At 41.6% G+C, this 14,417-nt stretch overlaps 1 protein-coding gene across 1 annotated transcript in view; it reads right to left on the bottom strand.

Moving 5' to 3' along the window:
* The window catches only part of DCUN1D2 (defective in cullin neddylation 1 domain containing 2), an 88,029-nt gene that overhangs the window by 47,038 nt on the left and 26,574 nt on the right, over window positions 1-14,417 (bottom strand). The window contains exon 3 of the mRNA XM_042781155.1: window positions 6,579-6,709. Within this exon, the coding sequence (XP_042637089.1) occupies window positions 6,579-6,709 (131 nt within the window). The remainder of the gene's footprint in view (window positions 1-6,578; window positions 6,710-14,417) is intronic.

Genomic DNA, 14,417 nt, shown 5'->3' with positions numbered 1-14,417 from the left:
ATCAGTCAATTTCAAACTGTAGAAGCTGATAAAAATCTTCAATTTCCTCATCTTTGGCTTTGGTGGTTGGTGCATAAATTTGAATAATAGTTGTATTAACGGGTCTTCCTTGTAGGCATATGGATATTATCCTATCACTGATAGCACTGTACTTCAGGACAGATCTTGAAACATCTTTTGTGATGATGAATGCCACGCCATTCCTCTTCAAACTGTCATTCCCAGCATAGAAGACCATATGGTTGTCTGATTCAAAATGGCCAAAACCAGTCCATTTCAGCTCACTAATGCCAAGGATATCAATCTTCAAGCGTTCCATTTCATTTTTGACAACTTTCAATTTCCCTAGATTCATACTTCATACATTCCATGTTCCGATTATTAATGGATGTTTGCTGCTGTTTCTCCTGAATTTGAGTGGTGCTACATCAGTAAATGGAGGTCTCAAAAGCTTTACCTTATCCATAGGAATAAGGCTGGGTTTACTCAGATGTTGCAGCTCTTTCACAGTCCTATTTTGAGAGCCTTCTAATCTAAGAGGCTCATCCTCATCCTCTGTATTATACAATGTTTCCAGACTATTCATAAGGTTGCGCGGCATTACATCAGACAGTGTTTCTCTGCTATTCATAAGGTTTTCCCTGGCCAATTCTTTGAGAAGTGGATGGCCTCTTCCTTCTTCCTAGTCTGTCTCAGTCTGCAAGCCGGGCTGATACTTGTGCACCATGTGTACCCCACTGGGTTTGAAACACCAGTGGCACAGCCTCAAGGCTCACAGCAACACATCACCACAGTAGGACAAACTGACAGACAAGTTTGTCTCCTTTAGCTGTTGGAAACCTCTCCACCTCTCCTTAGCTGGATCTTTGCAGCTGACTCCTCACTCTATCTTGGTTGCCTTGCCCTTTATACTCTCCTTTCCCCAGCCATCCCACCTTGCCACTTGTTGGGCGTGGCCTGGGTTCTCTCTCCTCACCTGGATCCCTGCAGCTGACTCCTCCTATAACTTCTTGGTGACAGTCAACCACCCTGAGGGTGCAAGTACTGGGACCTGTGGGCTCAGGACCATGGTGGTGGGGGACATCAAGCTCAAATGGCATAACATATAACCCAAAAACATTGTTCTACATCCTACTTTGGTGAGTAGTGACTGGGGTCTAAGAGCTTGCAAGTGGCCATCTAGATGCAATAATGGGTCTCTCCTCTCCAGACAAAGGAAGAATGAAGAAAACCAAAGAGACACGGAAACAATTAGTCCAACGGACTGGTAGACCATGTGATCTTCACCTATATGACCACAAAATCAGAAGAACTAGATGATGTCCAGCTCTCACTGTCAACCAGTACAGGTGATCTTGGATAGAGTGGGAGAACAATGTGGAGCAAAACTCAAAATCATAAGGGGAAAAAAAAAAAACAGGTTTACTGGTCTGATAGAGCCTTGGTAAGATCCCTGAGACCATGGCCTCCAGTTACCCTTTAGGTCTGGAACTGAACTCACTCCTGTGGCTTCCAGCAAAACAACAGACAGGGATATAAGGTGAACATTTACATCAGGTAAATACACTCCTCAGAGCGATCAATCATGGGAGAACAGAAGGGCAGTATTTGCATAGGTAGACAGCTCAGGGGGCAGGAATGCATAGGAGAGAAAGACACAGGGAAACGGTAACTATGGTGAGGAATTGGGAAGAGAGCTATTACATTGTGGGGAATTGCAGTTAATGTCATGAAACAAAATGTTTTTGCATGGCTATATAGAAAATGAATTTCCTCTATAAATTTTCACCCAAATAATATTAAGTATTAAAAAATAAGTAAATAAAATGGGAAAAAATACATATGCATAGTATAAAACAAGAAAATGATACAGATAAAGTGGGAGGATATAGGTAGAATGGAAAAATATGGCCCAGAGATGTAGTAAAAGATGTATACTGGAGTGTAAGGAGAACATAAACACAGGTGGACAAAAAAGCTGAAAAAATACTGAGGAAAAAAGCCCACAGAAGGAAAGCAGTGCCAAAGAAAAGCACAAAAGACTTCAAGATTGTATGTGTCAGGCCTTTTCATAAATAAAAAAGTAAGCCATGAAGCAGTGATGGATGATGCCAGGAAAGACCCAATTCTTTTTAGAATTTTTGCTAAGTGTTTAAAGTGAATATTATCTTGAATAATCATATTAGTAAACTCTGACCTGTATATATTGTGGGAGCTCTGGTGGCGTAGTGCCTAAGGCATCTGACTGCTACCCAGGAGGCTAGCAGTTCAAATCCACCAGCCACTCCTCGGAAGGAAGGTTGGGCAATCTAGTTCCGTAGTGATACCACCTTGGAAGGTCACCATGAGTTGGATCCGACTCCACGGCAGTGGGTGTGTGCCTATGTATTGTAGTTCACCAGGGAGGTAGTATAATATACAGGGGAGTGGGTAAGTGGGTGGCTGGCTGAGTGAGTATAGGTGCCTAACATAACAAAATAGAGTAAGAGATTCTGAGTTGGATAGATCTGGGTTAATAGACTTGAAATTCCACTGTCATGTCTTAGACGCATGCCTTGGATAAGGCATCTAATGCTTCAGCTTCCCTATTTATAAAATGGTTTATGATTACATGTGGATTAGATGAAAACTCCTAATTAAGCCATCTAGGCTGTCATAAAATAGATGCCAACTATATGCTGGTTTCCATACTTCTTTCCCAGTAACAAGGTAAAAGGTAAAAGCAATCATCTATGAAGAACAAAAAAACCGAATGAGTTTTGAACAAAAGATCAAATCTTATTTGATAAAAAAAGTTGATAAAAAGTATACTACTAGATGACTGACTCATCAGAAGAGCCCAACGATCCCATTGCAGGCCCAGAGAGCAGGAGTCTGGCGACACGAGGGTACTGAAGCTGGGTCTGCCCTGGCTGACCCTACCCAGGCTATGTTGCCTTCCTTCTGTCTTAGAGGCCATTCTAGGGATGCCCATGACCTCCCTTTCGTGGACCTCAGATGGAATGTATCCTCCTGTTTCCCATTTTGGGCTACCTGAAGCAAGTGCTTGGAGAGGCCAGAAGCCCCTGTGCACTTCTGCACATACACATACAGATTCCCCAGGCCTTCCCTCTTCTCCATCACCCCACTGGTCCCCAGGCTGGGAACCATAATCTCTATCCCCATCTCCTGCCCCTGAGCTGCTCTGCACGGGCCTCAGACCAAGCCACACCTGAGCCTGGCAGTGTCAGGTATCTGTGAGCTGATGATGCCCCTTGCCCACTCCTCACCTCCCACATAGGCCCATCCCCAGAAGTTATGATAGCTTCATGCCAAACTCAAAGAGCAATGCAGAATGAGAACGAGGTTCCAGTGTTTCTACCTGTCACATGGTGCCTGGGGACCCCCAAGCTGGAAGCATGGGTATCTCTGGTACTAAAGATGCTGCCATAGCCCCAGCTGCCTTCTCAGAGCCCTGGCATTAAAGTTTGGGGAATCCTGTCAACAAAAAAAAAAGTATACTTTAAAGTATACAAGTATACTAAGCATTTTAATTTTCTCAAAAATAAACTTTCATGAATCTCTCCACTATTTACTTTGCAATTATTTCACTCTCAATTTAATAAGGGCTGTGTTACCAATGCTTATTACTAATGCTTTCTTCCTAATTTTCCAATAAGCAATTGGCAAGGGTCTTTCACTGGTGACACACTTATACTACAGACAAGAAGTATATGACTAGTAAGTTACAGAAAGTTTACAAGCTAGAACAGGACTGCTTGTGTCAGAATAGCTGAGTCTTTTCTTTTCCTTACCTAAATCAGTTTAGCAGAAGCTGGTCTTGGAAAAATGACAAAGAAAAATGAACAAGCCAGCCTGATGTCTGCTTTTTCTTTTCATTACCTATGTTTAGCAGTCTACTTGGTGTTGCCAGCGAACTGTCACTTCCTTTTATTTCTGTACACCTTGCTATGAGAACCAGATCCTTCACTGATGTCAAGCCAAATGAGGACGCAATCATTTCTTCATAAACAAATGTGTTGGAATCATGTTTTCTCTTTGGGGGGGTGCACAAATTTTTTGTTGCTTTGACTCTTGAAAACATGGGAATTTGAAAAACTCTTTGAATTTTTGAAAATTCTAGTTGCTGAACCTTTATACAATTCATATGCCTCTATTTTGCTCACCCACTTTTCTTGATTGGGAAAAAAATACTTCCTTATTTTCCCAACTGCTCTCCTGCGGGAATCAACCATACTTTCACCTTCTGAAGTTTTAAGTGGATCCATTCAAGAAATACCCTTAATGTTATCCTCCTGGTAGAAGGCTTTTTTAAGCTCCTGAGATATTAAGTGCATGATCTGTAAGGTGGCAGGCAGGGTAAAAAAAAGTTGTTTCACATGATGGACCAGCCCAAAGAAAAAGGGAACTCTGACAACAGACCCATCACAGTCAATTCACCAACATTAAACAACAAAAACAACTCACAACACTGAAAGAAAAAAACAGAAGAAAAAAACAATCCCTGCCACCAAATCCAACCCAATCCACACACAGACAGCCAACAGAACAGTGTAGAACTAACTGCCCCATTGGGTTTCTAAGGCTGTAAATCCTGCAGAAGCAGACTGCCTCATCTTTCTTTTACAGAACGGCTAGTTTGTCAGACCTTTTGGTTAGCAGCCAAATGCTTTTAACCACTATGTCACAAGAACTCCTATCCCCACCACCAAAAAAAAAAAAAATAAACCGAACCAAACTCACTGCTGTCAAGTCGATTCAATTCATAGCGACCCCTCCTTGGGTTTCCGAGGTGGTATCTCTACAGAAGCCCAGTCTTCCAAGGTACAGCTGGTGGGTTTGAACCACCAGTCTTCTGGTTAGCAGTTGTGATGGTTATGTTTTGTGCCAACTGGCTGGGCCTGGTTGAGTGGCTGGCCAGCTGGTGGTAGTATTCCCCATGATGAGACTGGCAATCAACTCCATGGTGGGATCTACCACAAGCAGCTGAGTAGCTGCCTTTGGGATGTGATCTGTGCTTCCCGTATATAAGCAGGAACTTTGGGAATGGTCTCTAGCCTATGGCATGCTTGGACCCTGCATGTTGCCACGTCGTTGCTCAGCAGCCTGCTATATACTCTGCCAACCTTGGGACTAACAATGGACTTAAGTTAATGGCCTGCCATATGGTCTGGTAACATCGGGACTGTGCTTTTTACTTGCCAACCTTGGGGCTTCTCAGCCTCAGCAGCTAGCAGCTGTCTGAGTGAAGAAATGCCTCCCACTTTAGTGGGCCAGGAGCAGGAGGCAGAGCTGGACCCCAAGGTTGAGGGGCTTTCACCCAGCCCCTAGAGCCTGGCACTTTGAACTTAGATTTAAAGCCTCCAAATTTTAAGAATAAACCCGTTTGTTATGCCATCCCATTTGTGGTATGCTTTCTGTCAGAGTGGCACTAGGTAACCAGAAGAGCAGTCAAATGCCTTAGGCACTACACCACCAGATCTCCCATCCCTACCACAGGAACCAGGAAATAGTGCTTAAATAAAGAAAACCACCTGCATACTCTAACACATGAAAAGAGTTTATGCCCTCAAATCTGCATTTGAATTTGATCTGTTGATAAAAAGAATGAAAGGAAAAACAATGTCACAGAGACAGAGGGGAAAAAGAATGTTTATCGTACCTACCACCTATACACATGCATGAGTGAAATCAGTATTAAAAACTACTATAAACATTTTTTGTAGATTTTTCTACTCTGGATTTTTCAAAACCCTTTCTGATTTCCTACTTAATTTTTGGCCATTTTAAAATACTGCTTTTATTTGCTAGAAATCCTTTTCAAAACACAATTTCCAAAGCATTCATTTAATTCCTATTTAAAAGGCTATATAATATCCCCTCCAAAAAACAGATTTTACTGAACTAAATAAAGGTCTGTTACATTAAGGAACAAAGAGTAGGAATGATTTAGAAAAAGATAAAACAGGAATAAACTATATAGTACTTAGGCACAAAATGAACAAACTAAAAAAATAAATCTCTTAAACTAAAGACTCAAATAGAAAATTTAAGTTAAAAATTTTCCAAAAGTACAATATATAGTAAAATAAAAGTTATAGCAAAATCACAGAACTTCAGAATTGGTTTTAAGGAAAGTAACTTTAAATGCCCAGACTGGGTCAAACTAATGTTAACTGTCTAATCTTAACAGTAACATAGGTGAAATCATAAACCTGGTTAAGTACAAACACCCATATATGAAGAAAATTAGGTTAATACTAATTGCTGAACTCCCCAACCCAATGAGATATCAATGAGAGGATACAGAGAATTTGCAAATTAATTTACATTGTAAAATCTAAATATTTAAGAGTAGAAGTGAGAGAGTATCAGTTTGAGGTTTTCAAGTACATGGGTAGTAAAAACTAGTTTGTCTACGTGGAAAGTAAAGAAAAAGTGGAGAAAAAGAAACCAAAGGAAAGTTATAACATAGTTGGGAGTACTGAAATGATCTTAATCAGTATTGAAATTATGTTAATCGTGTCTTATCATCTTATTAATATTTGGCATTTTACATATTTGGATTTTATACTCACCTAAACCTTTTTGTCCAGGGTTCTTGGCAAAGGTGAAGGTAAACTGATAAAAATCTTTAAACTTCACTGTGTCCTTAAGCTCTTGTTCCAACCTTGGCAAAAGAGCTTTTAGCTTTTCTGTACTATCGCACCTGTTAAAAGAAAGATAATTATTTGTTACTTGTGGCAGTCAAGCAGACATGTCTTCCCAAATCTATTTTCTCTTCTTCCATGTAGTAAGAATTTGAGCTGGGCACATGGCACCATAGTTGGAAATTACATTTCCCAGCCCATCTAAGCAACTTGATGTAGCCTAATGCTAAATTCTCAGTAATGGTGTGAATGAAAATCACTGTAGGTTCTTTCTTGCTTAAAAGGAATTTAAATTGACTGGAGTGATAGCTGTACAGCACTGTGAATGTACTAAAAGCCACAGAATTGTGTACATTAAATGGGTGAATTGTATGGTATGTGAATTTCATCTCAATAATAACTGTTAAAATAAACACAAAATCATTGGCCCTCCTCTCCTGCAAGCTGGAGTAAGGATATGGTTTAACTCTTCACCTTTAATCAAGAAAAAGAGTACAATGCTTTGAGGATGATGGAGTAACAAGAAGAAAAGACCTCATTCTCTGAATGATCTCATAAAACTGAGCCACCCTATTAGCCTGGCCTACTGCCTACCTCTGTACTACTATGGAAGAGGAAAACTTCTACCTTATTCAAACTATTGTATTTTGGGGTTTCTTTATTATAGCAGGTTAGCTTGTACCCTAACACAGTTGTTGTTACTGTGTTGTTGTTATGTGCCGTCAAGTCGTCTCTGACTCATAGCGACCTTATGTACAACAGAATGAAACACTGCCTGCCAGGTCCTATGCCAGCCTCATGATCCCTACTATACTTGAGCCCAACGCTGCAGCCACCATGTCATTTAAAATATTTAAATATCACAAAATATTGCTCTATTGCTTTAAAAGTGGATTTTCTCCCCCAAAACTCATTAATATTTAAAAACATAAAATAGCAGAAATTCAAATTAGTGATACATAACCCTTGTCTTTATTTCAATCATCCATTAAGATAGAGAATAAAAGCAACACTTACTCAAAGCTACTCAACAAGCAGCTTTATCTAAGTAGAGCAGAATCAAGGCAAGTAAATTAGATAAAGCCTTGGAAAACATGTCTAAAACGTACATACACATACACATAGAAAGGCGCACATGTACAGCTTAATGTGAGCATGAGTGAAACTGCTACCCACATCAATATATACAATATATGAGGGGAGGGAACACTACAAATATTAAAACTAAAATAAAATAAAAGATATACAATATAACCGGCATGTCAGAGGTACCCTTTTCCCATCACAACCCCCCCCCCCAATACACAAGGAAGAATTTAATTAATTTTACTTTTATGATAACCATTTACTTGTTCTTTGTATTTTTATAAGGAGCTATGGTGGCACTGTGGTTAAAGCACTGGGCTATATCTTAGACTGGCTTCTCTACAGAAGCAAACCTAGTGAAGCTTACATAGAGAGAGAAAGAAAGAGAAAAAAATATATATATATCTCAAGGAAGTGGCTCACACAATTGTAGAGGCTGGCAACTTCCAAGTCCATGGGTCAAACATCAAGTTGGAGGCTTCTCCTGACTCACGTGGCTTCAAGGGCTGAAGAATTTAACATCGGCAGGCAATATAACACACTGCTGGCATCAGAGGCTGATGAATTCAAGATTGGCAGGTAAAATGGCAGAATGTTGGTTCACAGGCTGCAAAGGCAACAATCCCAAGATTGGCAGGCAATATGGCAGGCCATTGGTTCAAGTCCAGTAACCAGAGGTGATGATGAGCCAGATGCAGGATGCAGACCCAGCAGAAAGCCAGAGAACTTTGCCAGGGTATACATATATATAAATATACAAAAACCAAGCCGCACCCTGTGGAAACTCCCTTTCAACTGACTGGCTGCTCATAGGACATCTCATCATGGAAGTGATTATATTGTATTGCATCTCATCATGGGAGATGACTACATCACAACTGCTAAATCACTGAGAATCATGGCCCAGCAAAGTTGACAAAGAACCTTAACTATCACAGTCCACCCCCTCAACTTGGCACTTGGACACAACTCCTTAAAGTTCACATAATCTCTAAATAAAGACAATTTTGAAGTCTTACTTGTGCTTAACATGATACAACTAACAAAGTGTACGACCAAAAAGACATTAGCCCCATTTACATCCTATACTTTATAACCAAAGAAAAATATCTGATGTACACATACAAGGAAGCAATATTCATAACAACCACAGACCTTGTTTCTGTACCTGGTCACATGGTTGTAGCTTGTATCCAGAACTACTTTCTCCCACCATCCATTCTAATTCTCTTTGTTCTCAGTAAGTACCCCAGCAAGTCATGGTTCTTTGCCTGACGAAGTGACCCAGATCTTTATTCCTGAAGGGTCTGGGCCATTAGTAATTCTATCAGAATTGGGTTGCTGTAGTTTTCCACTGACTTTAATCACAGGGTATGGTAGTAAAAAGAGACGTTCTAAGGAATCTCCTGTGTTCCAGACATACTTTTCTTTACCTCCATTAATATCAATACAATTTCCCCTTGGTAATCAGGATCAATCACACCAGACAATATAGTAACTTCCTTCTTTGAGCTGATGCTGAAGAATGAGGAGTCCAAAATGGCCAGGTGGTATTCTTAACTTCCAGTTCAATGGAATCAGTATTGTGTCTTCAGGTGGAAATGTTCCTCCCTTTGGGACTAAGATGTCCAGACCCACAGAGCATAGGGTCACAGGGACAGGAAGCAAAAATTTTTTAGTGGGTCACTAGGAGTAATAGTGAGTGGTGCCACTCCGATCTCCACCCCTTGGTTTCTGGACCCATGAATCCTGGCTACTGGGGAAAAAGCATCATATATTGGACACTGGTTTACTGGAGAATATTGCCCCAAACCTGTAAGGTATTACCACCTGGCTAGTGCTATAAATGTATATTCAGAAGGCCATTCCATCGTTCTATTAAGCCAGCTGCTTCAGGATGATGGGAAACATGGTAAGACCAATGAATTCCATGAACAAAGGCCCGCTGCTGCCCTTCTTTTCCTATGAAGTGAGTACTTTGATCCGATGAGATGCTGTGATACCATGACGGTAAATTAGGCGTTCTGTAAGTCCACAGATAGAAGTTTTGGCAAAAGCACTGTGTGCAGGGAAAGCAAATCCGTATCCAGATTAAGAGTCTATTCTAGTAAGAACAAAACAATACCTTTTCCATGATGGAAGTGGTCCAATGTAATCAACCTGCCACCAGATTGCTGGCTGATGACCTCAAGAAATGGTTCCATATCAAAGACTTGGTGTTGGTCTCCACCACCAGCAGACTGGGCACTCAGAAGTGGCTGTAGACAAGTAATCCTTGCTGAGCAGAAGTTCATGTTGCTGAGCCCATGAATAACCTCCATCCCTGCCACCGTGAACACTTCATTCATGAACCTACTGGGCAATGACAGGAGTGGCTGGAGAAAGAGGATGACCAGTTTCCACAGAACATGTTATCCTATCCACTTCATTATTAAAATCTTTCTCTGCTGAGGTTACCCTTTGGTGAGAATTCACATGATGCCCAGATATCTTCACGTCTTTGGCCCATTCAGAGAGGTGTATCCACACACCTCTTCCTCATACTTCTTTGTCATCAGTTTTCCAAGCATGTTCCTTCCAAGTCCCTGACTAATCAGCCAAACCATTGGCCAAAGCCTATGAATCAGCATACAATCATACATCTGGCCATTTCTTCTTCCAATCAAAGTGAACAACCAGATGCACTGACCATCAGGAGGAGTTTATCACTGTCCTTCAGGGAAGTCCCAGGAAGGGGCTGCAGTGCTGCTGCTGGCCACTTTCAAGTGGTGCCTACATATCATGCAGAACCACTGATAAACCAGGCATGAGTTTTCTCTTCTTCAGTCAACTGATCATAAGGAACTCCCCATGGGGCCACAGGTACAGATTGGGAGAGGGACAGTAGTATGACTGGGATAGAGACCATAGGTATTTGGGTCACTTCCTTATGGAACTTACTTGTGCCTTCAGGTTCTCCTCAAGCCTGATTTCTTATATACCACTTACATATGATGCAGTGCTGCTGTGCATGTTCAACGTTATGACTTTCTGCGTCAGACAAAACCCAGTTCATGATGGGCAGCTCAGGCTGCATGGTGACTTGGTGGCCTATAGTTAGGCATTCAGCCTCTATTAAGGCCCAGTAACAAGCCAAAAGCAGTTTCTCAAAAGGAGAATAGTTTCTGCAGAGGATGGCAGGGCTTTACTCCAAAATCTAAAGCGTCTGTACTGTGATTGACCAATAGGGACTGCCAAAGACTCCAAACAGCATCTCTATTTGCCACTGACACTTTAAGCATCAACGGATAAGCCAGATGATAAGGCCCAAGTGGCAGAGCAGCTCACACAGCAGCCTGAACCTATTGCAGAGCCTTCTCTTGTTCTTGTTCTCTTAGGCCCTGCTCAAAACCAGCAGCTTTTTGAATCACTTGATAAACAGACTGGAGTAGCACACCCAAATGAGGGATATATTGCCCACTAGGTGTCATGCCTCCTTTTTAGCTGTGGGAGGATCCTGATGCAATAACCTATCCTTCACTTTAGTAGGAACATCTCAACATGCCCCACAGCCTGGACTCCTAGAAATTTCACTGAGGTGAAAGGTGCCTGATTTTTTGGTCAGGTTAATTTCCCACCCTCTAGCACACAAATGTCTTGCTAATAAATCTAAAGTCATCGATACTTCTTACTTAAAAGGTCCAATCAGCATAATGTCATCAATGTAATGGACCAGAGTGAAGTCCTGTGGAAGGGAAAGGTGATCAAGGTCCCTGAGGAATAAATTATGACATAGTGCTGGAGAGCTGATATATGCCTGAGGGAGGATGGTGAAAGTGTACTGTAGGCCTTGCCAGCTGAAGGCAAACTGCTTCTGATGATCCTTTTAAACCGACTGACAAAAAGGCATTGGCCAGATCAACAGCTGCATACCAGGTACCAGAAGATGTATTAATTTGCTGAAGCAATGAAACCACATCTGGAACAGCAACTGAGATTCAATGTGTGGGTTCTACTAGTTGCTCAGTATGTCCATTCCAATTATGCACTCTGGAACTGGGAAAACCACTACAGATGGGTTCAGGGACCCACTGGACCCACTGTGAGATGGACCAGAGCTAAGACTCCATTAATAACTTGACTATATGCCCCCATTCTGACTGGTGGACCACAGTGACATTTTGGGTCTCCTGGAATTAGTGTTAATTCAGAGCTAGTACCTAGTAATCCTCAAAAAATCTGATTATTTCCTTTTCCCGAATGAATAATCACTCTCATAAAAGGCCATAGGTCCCTTTGGGGATGGCAGGGAGAAAGATTAACAGTATAAATTTTAGGTAGTATGGGGGAGTCTTTCTTCAAGGGGACCCAGTCTCCCTTCATTCAAGGAGTATGGGTCTATAAACTGGCTCAAGTCTAGGAATTGATTGAGGGGCTGTGACTGTATTCTGGTGCTTCAAGTTAGACTACTATTCACTTGACTTAGAATTTTTCTGCTTGTACAGATCAAGTAAATATTTTTAGCAGATTTCCCATCTATTTCCCTCCTCCTAGGGACACCATGCCTAAGTAGCCAATGCCATAAGTACATATGAGTCAGAATATTCTGCTTACTGTTTTGATTCTGTTGTCCATGACGGTAACTATGCCCATCTTGTCTTTGCTGATTTAGTGCTGCCACTTGGCCCCTACCACCACAGGGTACAATCAGCCCCATTGTAGTTAGATGTCTTAATTCAATTAAGGCAGTTCCCACAGTCAAATATGGCTTATGCAGAGTAGCAATCACAGCAGTCTTTAAGGATGCTGGGGCTCCCTTCATAAATTTGTTCCTCACCGTTGTGCTAAAAGTGTGTCTCCTCTGAGTGGGTCTGTGGGTCCAAACTGATAATTCCACTCTAACATGCCAATTTCCCTAAGCCTTTGGATACATTCTTCCACATGATACCAAGACAGGTCTGATACTACAACTTGACTTAGCATAGGCCACCATATAATCCATGCTTCAGTAGATGAACCAAATAAATTATTACATCTTTTTCTGACTTCTCGAGCTGAAATAGTGAATGAAGAATCTGTGCTTAGGGCATCCAAATCAATAAATGCAGATTGATCCAACTTTATGTTCTTTGTGCCATTATCCCACATCCTTAATAGTTATTCCCGTACATATTCTCCAGGTTTCCATTCGTACATATTAGAAAAATCAAGCAGTTCTTTTGGAGTGCAGTATACCTCTTCCTGAGTCATACTTTGTACTTTGTACTTTGGGGGCTCACTGGGACTTACATCTAGTTATAGGTCTGTTGTTGTTGTTGTTGTTAGGTGTCATCAAGTCGTGTCCAACTCATAGCGACCCCAAGCACAGCAGAAAGAAACACGGCCCGATCCCGCGCCAGTTCCGTGATCCCTGCTATATATGAGCCCATCATCACAGTCAGTGTCAGTCCATCTCGCTGAAGGCCTCTCACTCTTTCGTTGACACTCCACCCTACCAAGCATGACATCCTTCTCCAAGGAATGGTCCCTTCTGACAACATGACCAAAATAGGTGAGATGAAGTCTGGCCATCCTCGCTTCCAAGGAGCATTTCGGGTGCACTTCCTCCAGGGCAGATCTGTTAGTTCTTCTAGCAGTCCATGGTACTTTCAGCATTCTTTGAAAGCACCACAACTCAAAAGCATCAACTCTTCTTCGGTCTTCCTTATTCATTGTCCAGCTCTCACATGCATACGAGGCGATTGGATATATCAAGGCTTGTGTCAGGCGCACCTTAGTCCTCAAGGAGACATTCTTGCTCCTCAGCACCTGAAGCAGTTTCTTTGCGGTTGACCATCCCAATGCTACATGTCGTCTAATGTACTGACTGCTGCTTCCATTGGCATCAACTGTAGAACCAAGCAACGTGAATTCTTTGACAACCTCAATCTTCTCTCCATTTATGGTGATGCTGCTCATTGGTCTAGTTGTGAAGACTTTTGTTTTCTTTATATTGAGACGTAATCCATACTGCAGACTGTACTCTTCAACCTTCATCAGTAAGTGCCTCAAGTCATCCTCACTTTCAGCAAGCAAAGTTGTATCATCTGCATATCTCAAGTTGTTAATGATTCTTCCTCCAATCCTGATGCCACATTTTTCTTCATATAGTCCAGCTTCTCGGATTATTTGCTCACCATATAGACTGAAGAAGTGTGGGGAAAGGATACAACCCTGACTCACTCCCTTCTTGATTTTAAACCATGAAGTGCCCTTTGTTCCGTTCGAACAACAGCCTCCTGGTCAAGGTACAGGTTCCTCATGAGTACAATCGAGTGCTCGGGAATTCCCATTCTTCTCAATGTTATCCATAATTTGTCATGATTCACACAATCAAATGCCTTTGCATAGTCATTAAAGCACAAGTAAACCTCTTTCTGGTATTCTTTGCCTTGAGCCAAGATCCATCTGACAACAGCTATGATATCCCTTGTCCCACGTCCTCTTCTGAATCCAGCCTGCACCTCTGGAAGTTCTCTGTCAATATACTGCTGCAACTGTTTTTGAATTATCTTCCGTAAGATCTTACTTGTGTGCGATATTAATGATATTGTTCTATAATTTCCAAAATCTGTGGGATCACCATTATTTGGAATGGATAGAAATATGGATCTCTTCCAGTCAGTTGGCCAGGTAGCTGTCTTCCAAATCTCTTGGCATAAC

The sequence above is a fragment of the Orycteropus afer genome, unplaced genomic scaffold, assembly GCF_000298275.1.
Source record: "Orycteropus afer afer isolate SDZICR_OR568_19922 unplaced genomic scaffold, OryAfe1.0 scaffold00089, whole genome shotgun sequence".
In the NCBI taxonomy this organism is placed as follows: Eukaryota; Metazoa; Chordata; class Mammalia; order Tubulidentata; family Orycteropodidae; genus Orycteropus; species Orycteropus afer.
This window is presented reverse-complemented; position numbering and strand designations above follow the sequence as displayed.